The sequence below is a fragment of the Myotis davidii genome, unplaced genomic scaffold (assembly GCF_000327345.1).
Source record: "Myotis davidii unplaced genomic scaffold, ASM32734v1 scaffold125, whole genome shotgun sequence".
Classification (NCBI taxonomy): Eukaryota; Metazoa; Chordata; class Mammalia; order Chiroptera; family Vespertilionidae; genus Myotis; species Myotis davidii.
In genome coordinates this window covers 881708-891129 of record NW_006299390.1, presented here as the reverse complement: position 1 = coordinate 891129, position 9422 = coordinate 881708, and the positions used below count along the sequence as shown (strand labels likewise).

The following is a 9422-nucleotide window of genomic DNA, read 5'->3' as shown; positions in this document are numbered from 1 at the left end:
TCCCTGGCTAACTTTTCATCCTTCAGTCTCTTTCTAAAGGAAGCCTCTGTGACCACCACTTCCCCCAAAGTAAGTAGGTCTCCTCTTGCACACTCCCATAGAATGTATATATACTTTTCTTTGGAATATCATTCATTCATTTTAACTCTTGCTTCTCCACATAGAACCTTTTGAGAACAGGGACTTTGTCTCAGTTCTTGCTATGTTCCCAGGGCCTAAAGCAGTGCTTAACACTTAGCAGTTCCTGAGGAAATGTCTGTTGAGTGAATAATTAGAGATATTAGTTACTACTTCTAACAATGAGAGTTACCCATAAATGTGAATGAGCAGTTTGGGGGCATGACCAGCCTCATACAATGTTCTTCAAATAGCAAATTTTGAAAGGGGAGGGGTGGGGGGAGGACTTCTAACTGGCCCTGCCACACTGTCTGAAATCCTGTTTCTGCTACTCCTCCTGCCTAGAGGCCTCTACAAAGAAAATTATTAAATTACTAAGTACTATTGAATCTATATTCCAAATGCTAGTCTTCTAACAAAGATTCTAAATGAATGAGACACAGGCGTGTTTTGACTGGAAGACTTGGATTTTTTTTTAATATGTCCTCTTTAACCATCATCTCTCTCTACCACTATACCTAAATAAGAGTTGTTTGACCAAGACTATTTATTTTAACATTTTTATTTTTATTTTCTTAGAGTATTGAGACGTCTGGTTACCCTTATTACTCAGCTGGCAAATGAAATGTCAAACAAAGGAGAACTTAAAAATCAAGCAGAAAGTACTAACGAGGCTGCCAGAAAATTCATGAAAGAGAATGAAAAACTGAAACAGGTATTTAAATATTCTTTTTAAAAATTTGTGTAAATGTTAATATTCTCAAGGGGTGGTATATTGTTTTTCAAAAAGAGCATTTGCTTGCTCTGGCCATGTGTTTCCCACTAGTTAGAGCACTGCCTGTGGACTGAAGGGTCCCAGGTTCGATTCCAGTCAAGGGCACTTGCCTGGATTGTGGGCTCGATCTTGTTTCCCACTAGTTAGAGCACTGCCTGTGGACTGAAGGGTCCCAGGTTCGATTCCAGTCAAGGGTACTTGCCTGGATTGTGGGCTCGATCCCCAGTAGGGGCTATGCAGGAGGCATCCAGTCAGTGATACTCTCTCATTATTGATGTGTCTATGTCTCTCTCCCTCTCCCTTCCTCTCTGAAATCAATAAAAATGTATATTTTTTAAAAAGAACCAGTTAGATGGGAAAGGAGAACATCTCCATGTCCAGGACCCCTGAACACTCCCTCTGAGGCCAAGGAGCTTGTGGGGTGGGGAATGTGGAGGGAGAAACAGAAGAACAAATGGAAAAAAGGAAAGATACAAAATTACTTTGGGCATTTTTTTTTCTTAATTTTAAAATTTAGAACTCAGATCTCACATGTAAGTGGTTTTCTGTTCAGATTAATCCCCATGTTTTGCTAATTCTGCTTTTCAATAAAAAGAATCAGTGGAACCAATCAGATGCAAAACAGATTTTCTCAAAGAAAGCATTCCTAAAATAATGCAATAAGATTATTTCCCTATTGTAGATTAATGAAATGCAAACAATCAATTATATGTTAGACCAAGTTGTATTTATGTAAAAAGTCTGACAGAGAATTCAAATCCTTATCCAAGTCCTAAAGCCTAGCCTCTTATAGAAAGAACTATAAGCACCACCTTTCATCAAATCTAAATGAGTTAGGTATTGCAGAGTACAATATAAAACTTCCTAAAACCTATTAAATAAGTCAAAACTCATTTCAAAAAATTCTGCTTGGTGCTGCAGTGTCATGGTCACCTACTCAAAACCCTCTTTTACATTTGTTGATGTCTACCTTATTTTCACTACAACAGAAAGGTATATAATTTTTTGTTTTTTTTAATTGATTTTTGAGAGAGAGAGATCAGTGTGAGAGTAAAATATCAATTGGTTGCCTCTTGGACGCACCCGAACTGGGGACTGAATCCAAAACCTAGGTTTGTGCCCTGACTAGGAATTGAACTCACAACTTTTTGGTGTATGGGAAGACACTCCAACCAATTGAGCCACACCAACCAGGGTCAAAAAGGTATTTTTATCGAAATAGAATTAAAAAGTGTTTCTTAGTTGTATCCAGCATCTTTAAAGGAAACTTTTAGAGAATAAGCATTAGTTTATTTTTTACTCTGTTTTGTTCTATTTTAAAAGGCACTGATTCACAGAAGTCATGTAAATTTCCCTTTGTAGTAAATACAGGTCTGGGAAGTCAAGCTGTTGATTTTTCTGAATATAAAAGCAAGCTATCGGTTATTTTTGCCTTTTTGGGAGAGACTGTTTCAGCAACAGAATGAGCCTCATGTTGTACCTTAATATTATTTGCTTCATTTTCTATCATTTGATCTTATTTCCCAGTGGTAAAAAGAAAACAAAATCCTCAAAGTTTTAGTTAATATGAAGGCTGACCTCACAGCACGCAGCCTTGTCTTTGTCGTCTAACCGTGTGCCTATCTTGATTTAACATTATGCCCATCATGTCAGATTGATGAGTGGTAGCTACTCCTCCTATCCTTTAGTTATTTTCTTCCTACTCTTCAGCTCTAAGGAAATGTAAAGTGTTTTTGTAAAGTTTTGGTACTATTATTTTTCTTATATACATCATAATTAATGTAGTTAAATTAGTCTTGTCCTTCAAAGAAAGCATCTTCCTCAAAACATTTTTGGAATTGTTTGCAGACCCAGTTACTATTGCAAGGAAGTTTATTTTATGACTACTGATTCTTTGATCCTCCACAATTTTTTTCTTCTGTTGTTTTTCTTACTTTTGGTTCCATGCTGTCCTGGTTCCCTGCTTCCTGCGTATCTCTGACCCAATCAGTGGTATTAGATCATTAGAGATACACAGGTATGCTGGGCTGAAATCAGTACACAGTGGAGAGAAAGTCTGTGAACTGGACATAAACTCTGTCAGTGCCCAAAGTGCATCTAAGTGACCAAGAAAGGCCTTAGGTCAGAATGTCAAAGATGACTTTTATTTCAAGATATTTCATTCAAATAGGTTTTTAAATACTAGTTAAAGAAGGATAAAATTGCTAAAACACCTCTTCACTCTCTATCAGAGACACATTACCTAATGGAAAATATATTACCCTGGGATCTAAGAGACTTAGGTACTAGTCCCAACTCTACCAAATAATGAGCATTGTTACTTAGGGCAAGTCACCTCATGTGTTCTGGGCCTCAAGGTCATAAGTAATAGCTAACGGGTGCCAGGTATCACTTCAAATGCTTTACAGTGCGGTATTAACTCTTAATTTGTTCAATAACCCCATGAGGTTGATACTGTTATTATGTGCATTTTACACATGAGGAAGTGGTGGCACAAAAATGTTAAGTGGCTTGCACAAAATCATTCCACTAAGTGATAAAACTAAGAATCCACTCTTAACTAAGTTGTTTTGTCCCTTCGCTTGGATGCTAGCCTATTATGTACCTTTTGATGGTGCCTGAGACCCTTCTGTGTTCTGATATTCAGTTAATTAAATGAAATAATTATGAAAGACCAATTAATTTTTAATTGCTTTAAAATAACAACAGTGATGGAGCTTCTGACCAGTTTTTTTTTTTTCAAGTCCCTTACCAAGATGGGATAAGGTATGTAGGACAGTGAATACATGCGTGATTGTAGCTGGTAGCTGTTGAATTTCATATTTCAGTTTCTCCAGCATCAAGTCACACATAATAGATTCGGACAAGTTTACAGGTGCAGTAATGAAAGCTTATTTACAAGACCAGCACAAATCCAACTTTTCCAAGTAAATGGCATAATAATTTAAGCAGTCAGTGTAATAAACATTCCTACAACTCCATGGTTCCCTTCCAATTACTGGAGACTCTGTGACCTAAAAGCAGTGAAGCAACAATGAGGATTGTTTAGAATTTGAATATGGGCAACAAATTCATAGAGATTTGAAGAAAAAATTTTTGGTCTTATTTTTGCTCTTTAATTTAAATTTTTTTTTTTTAATTTTGTAAGTAAAAGTCCTCTTCAGTTGTGTGTATTTCAGTCTTCTTATCTCCTAAAAACAATTTACTGGGCTTATATAATATACTTAGTAGAGTTTTAATTCCTCCTGAGCTGCCTAATCTCTCTTATAACACAAAAGTACTGTATTTGATCTTGTGCTACAGTATGCTCTTGTCTCATCCTTTTCACTAAATTGAAGTTACCTGAGAGCAGGGATCATATTTCTTTTACATGTTTATCCTTTATAACCCAACTATTGTAAAAATTTGCATGTAGTCAGTGCTCAGTAGAACATTTTGTTTGTTGAATATACCAGCTTACATTAGAAAAGGAACCATCTGCAATAGAAATTCTTTTCTATGTCAGTCTGTTTAAAATTGTCCTAATGTTGCTTTTTCACTTATGGACTGTGTCAGTATCAGGTTGTTGCACTTCAGTTAAATAATCCATGACAGTGTATACATATTTTATTTTTCAAATACTAATTTCCCCTCTCAGTAACTTAAATTTCTTAAAATTTCTTTACAATGTCAACTTCTTAGTCTATTAACAATGGTAGTTTCCATCCAGACATACAGATCATGACATTTTACTCCCTTATGTTTTTATTTTATTTATTTTTTTAAGGTTTTTAAATTTTTTATATTTATCTTTATTGTTGAGAGTATTACAGATGTTCCCCATTCTCCCCCCCCCACCCCCCCCTTGTATCCCTCTACCTGGTTCTCACCCCACCCCAGGCTTTCACCACAATTATGTTTTATTTTAGTCAGATATTTTACCATACTGTTCAGATTTTAATTTTTCTTGCCTAGAAAGGATAAGCTAGAAACATAAACATTTTAAAAGCCAGAATAGATTTTAAAATATGAAGCGCATCATAAAGAATTAACTGAATAAAATTAATTTGGAGACTGGTCAATGAAAATTAGATAGAATTTTCCAAGCATAGAGATGTCCTTTAGATTTTCTACTTACTCACTTCCCCCTGACAACATTATATTCTTCTCTTACAAATCCACCTTTATAAACGTAGTCTGTGCCTGGGGTGTGGGGCAGGGCGGGCTATAAGGGGTCAATGAGGGGTAAAAAGGGAGACATATGTAATACTTTGAACAATAAAGATTTTTTGAAAATAGTCTGAGTAACCCAGGTTGCAGCTCTGTAACTGGAATATAATGATCTCCTTATTAATAGCCTTAGAACTGTGTTTTTTTAACTTGGATTTTCATTACATTTAGTTGATAAAAATATATGCACGTTATTTACCTAAATACTTTTGAAAATACGACTTTAATCATAGCCCAACCAGAACCTCTTATTTTCATTTGAGATTTTAACCACTGTAAGGAGAAATTTATTTGTGTTTGCCAAATATCACTTTATGTTAGCAGAATTCCATTGTAGAAAATTATAAAATACGAAAAAGACAAAGCATAAAATAAAGACCAATAATTTTAAATACATTACTCAGACCATTTCCTGGAAGAATGTCTGACTATTGCAATCTAAGCTCACTTCTATAACTCTCTTTTCTGATAGCTCTTGAAAAGCTATAACAAGGAAGAGGAACACATTTTGGAAGCAGAAAATAAAAAACTGGTAGAAGACAAGGAAAAACTGAAAACTGAACTAAAGAAGACTTCAGATGGTAACTTTGTGTGCATGTGCCAAAGCAAAAAGAACATGATATTTTATGCTGTTACACTTCACTGTTTTCCCTAAAACAAATCTAATGGCTAAATAGTTCTTTTGACTGAAATACCACGAGCGACCTATTTATAAATTCCTGCTCAAATATGAAGATAAAACATTGTTTCAGCCAAGAGAAACATGCTGTGTTATACAGAAAAACATGTAGGTGTTTCAGATCTGTGTTGTAAATACAGATGTTCTTACCTTAGCAAAAGAGCTATGTTCCTAAAAAGTTGCTTGTGAACACATTATTGGAAAATAAATCACATTCTTCCATTACAGTATATTGCTCCTTTAAAAGAAGTGATCACAGGTGGACAGTTTGGTTATAAGAAAGTATATTGCTGCCCTGGTTCTGGGTGTCCAGTGGGTTGGAGGGTCATCCTGTACACCAAAAAGTTGCGGGTTTGATTCTTGATCAGGGCACATACCCAGGTTGCAGTTTGGTCCCAGTCTGGGCATGTACAAGAAGCAGCTGATGAGTGTTTCTCACATTGATGTTTCTCTCTCTCTAAAAATTAATAACATATCCTTGGGTGAGGATTAAAAAATTTTTTTTAAAGAAAGTATATTGCTAATCTCAAGCCCTAATATTTCCTATCTGCCAGAAATAAGGAAAGCATTCCTTGAAAAAGATAGGTTGGCATAGAGAAAGAAAAATCTGGATGTCAGCTGAGAATTTGAATTTGTCATTTCTAAATACATGGCAATGAGGACTTGGGTAAAGCATCCCAACTTCTTTTTTCTCAAGGCAGCTATCCTGAGGAAGAGAGAAGGAGAGAGAGATAGAAACATCAATGCCTCGACATGGATCAACTGCCTCCTGCATGTCCCCTGCTGGGATTCAGCATGTGCCCTGACTGGAAATCGAACCTGTGACCTTTTGGTGCATGGGTTAATGCTCAACCACTGAGCCACATGGCTGGGTCATTTTTTGTTTTGTTTTTGTTTTTTTTAATAGTTCCAATAGTATTTTCTTCTTTTTAGTCAAATTATTATTGCCTGCAATCACATAGCACAGAAAACTGGATACCCCAACTCCAATGTCATACCAGGAAATTCTGTTTAAAAGTTTGTGGCTTGATCCCAGTGAACATTTCTGCATAAAAGTTATTCCCTGATGTTATCCAGACATTGGGGAACCTCTCAGTCATTCAGAGCTAAAGTAATGATCAATGTATAGGCCTTCTCCAATTTTAAGTCTCTTCCATTACTTTATGTTGGAGATAAATTGGAAAATGTTCAGTGACTGAATGAAGGACCTACTTTATGCCATTTGTAAATTTAGATTTTTAAAATAGGCCTAAGTATAATAGAAATTCTCTGTAATATAACTTGCAAATTGATTATGCATTTATATTCTTTGTGTAGAGTTTTCTTCATCAAGATATTTTGTGGTTTTTTAAATATATATATAGGTATTTTTATTTCAGAGAGGAAGGGAGAGGGAGAGAGAGACAGAAACATCAATGATGAGAGAGAATCATCAATTGGCTGCCTCCTGCATGCCCCCTACTGGGAATCAAGCTCACAACTGGGCATGTGCCCTGACCAGGAATTGAACTGTGACCTCTGGGTCAATCACTGAGCCATACCAGCCGGGCCTTTGAATTTGAGATGGAAAAATCTGAAGGGAAAAGCTAATTCCATTAAAAAAAATCAATAGGATATTTAATACAATATTGAAAATGTAATAACTTTCCTACTTCTTATTTAAAGTTTAGAAAGTAAATCAGAAAATTCTTTAGAGGCAGTAAGTTAAAAAATAAGTTACTCCTCTGGTCAAGGTGGTATAATATATGGTAGGAGAAGTATAGCCCTAATTTCAAAATCTTGTCATAGCTGCTACTGTTGGCTCTTCTGCAATTCCAAAAGATTTTGAACATGATCAAGAAGTTTTAATATTTGTATAAAAATAAATTTAGTAATCACCTACCTTCTACATTAAACATTTCAGAACAGAAACTGTGTTCTTCTTTAACCCAACACAAAATATTGCTGCTAATCCTTCTGAAGAATGCAAAGGACTATTTTCAAAATACCTTTTATTAGTTTAAAAAATTATTTTAAAATCTTGCTTTTTTTTCACATCTGCCAACAATCCTTTTTCTGATGTTGTTAGTAGGATAGTATAAAAATGAAAGACAGACGGGAATAGGTTGTGTGCCCTGCTACACCTCTCAACCCTGAGCTTAACTTCACAAGTCTGAGATGTAACTCTCTAAACTCAATATTATTTTAGGTTAACATAAAGAAACACAATATTTCTTTAAGAGACATTTCAGATGTTTGGAGAATATTAACTCTTCGATAATATAGGCATTGTATTTATAATCTGATAACAGGAGATGCCAGCTCCTGTGTTTGAAGTGTAGACTGCACAGCTACTTTCAACGTGAATCAGTGTTGAGGTAAAAGCAGATTTTACCTGTTTGAGTACGTCCTATTTGGTTTCTGCAAGGTGTGTAGTATTTTATGAATACATTTTACTTACCCAAAGTTATTATTTTAGATAATAACCTTGAGAAGATCAAAGTTTCATTTCTAAAGGAGGTATATCCTTGGCTATGTTCTCTTGACCTAAACCAGCCAAATTTATGAAGGCTAGAATTAAGAAATTACATAAACAAGTAGTACCAGATTTGGATGAATTTAGAAGCACCATTCTTTGGACGTAGTAGCATTCAAAAATATTCACTGATTTCTAAAGATTGAGAATATAAAGGCTGGCAGTGCTTAACAAATGTTTCAGAAAGTTATTTTATACTTGACAATTGAGTAGGAAAGTAATGTGGCTTATTATCTTTTTTAAATACATGTTTATTGATTTCAAAGAGGAAGGGAGAGGAAGAGAGAGAGAAACATCAATGATGAGAGAGAATCATCAATCAGCTGCCTCCGGCATGCCCCCTACTGGGGATCAAGCCCACAGCCCTGGCATACGCTCTGACCAGGAATCAAACTGTTAACCTCCTGGTTCATAGGTCAACACTCAGCCACTAAGCCACACCAGGTAGGCTTGTCTATTTTTTAATAGGGGTAAAATGATTTGTCTTACCCTTGGTATTTCTTTAATCTAAGTAAAACATTTTCACCAAAGTGTATTAGTAAAAATAAAGCATAGATATAAATATTTCTTTAAGCTGGTCCGCCCCAAATTGGAAAACTAGCATTCCAAAAACAGGTATTAGGAACACTCTCTCCGTAGTACCAATTCAGATTTTGCTCAGAGTTAGTAAATTACTTGTGCTTCAGTGAAGTAATAGGACCCTAGTGTGTGCATGTCCCAAAACACCTAATTTACTAAGTTAGTCAGGTGAAAGGACCTGCCTGATCGGTCAATTTTAATGATCTGCTTAACAATAAAACTGATGTCCCAGTGTGTGGAGTAATTGGGGAAGGGCACTAGCATGCAAAATGAGAACTGAAGCTTTGAAGAATTTACAAAGCTCACAAGCTTTCATAATAAAATAGATCTTGTATGAGTGGAAAACCTTCTGATGTTCAAGGACATTGACTTCAAAGGAGTCTTTTAGGATCGCTGCAGTACTTATTCTTATAAATAAATACCTCCTCAGTGTTATTCTTATTATGGGAAGATATATGTACCATTTAATCATTGCATGTATCCAGGCAGTGGTAAAAGTAAATATGATTTTAAAAATGATTGTACTACATGTGGAATTCCCATTCCTT

The 9422-nt window shown here is 35.4% G+C and overlaps 1 protein-coding gene across 2 annotated transcripts in view; it reads left to right on the top strand.

The window, feature by feature from the left end:
• BCAP29 (B-cell receptor-associated protein 29) overlaps positions 1–9422 on the top strand; it is a 37562-nt gene that overhangs the window by 10507 nt on the left and 17633 nt on the right. For both annotated transcript variants that reach the window (XR_001515759.1, XM_006774864.2), the window contains exons 4-5: positions 697–832; positions 5574–5682. Coding sequence is in view for 1 of the 2 variants with exons in the window: in XM_006774864.2 (XP_006774927.1) it covers positions 697–832; positions 5574–5682 (245 nt within the window). In the remaining variant the exon portion in view is untranslated. The remainder of the gene's footprint in view (positions 1–696; positions 833–5573; positions 5683–9422) is intronic.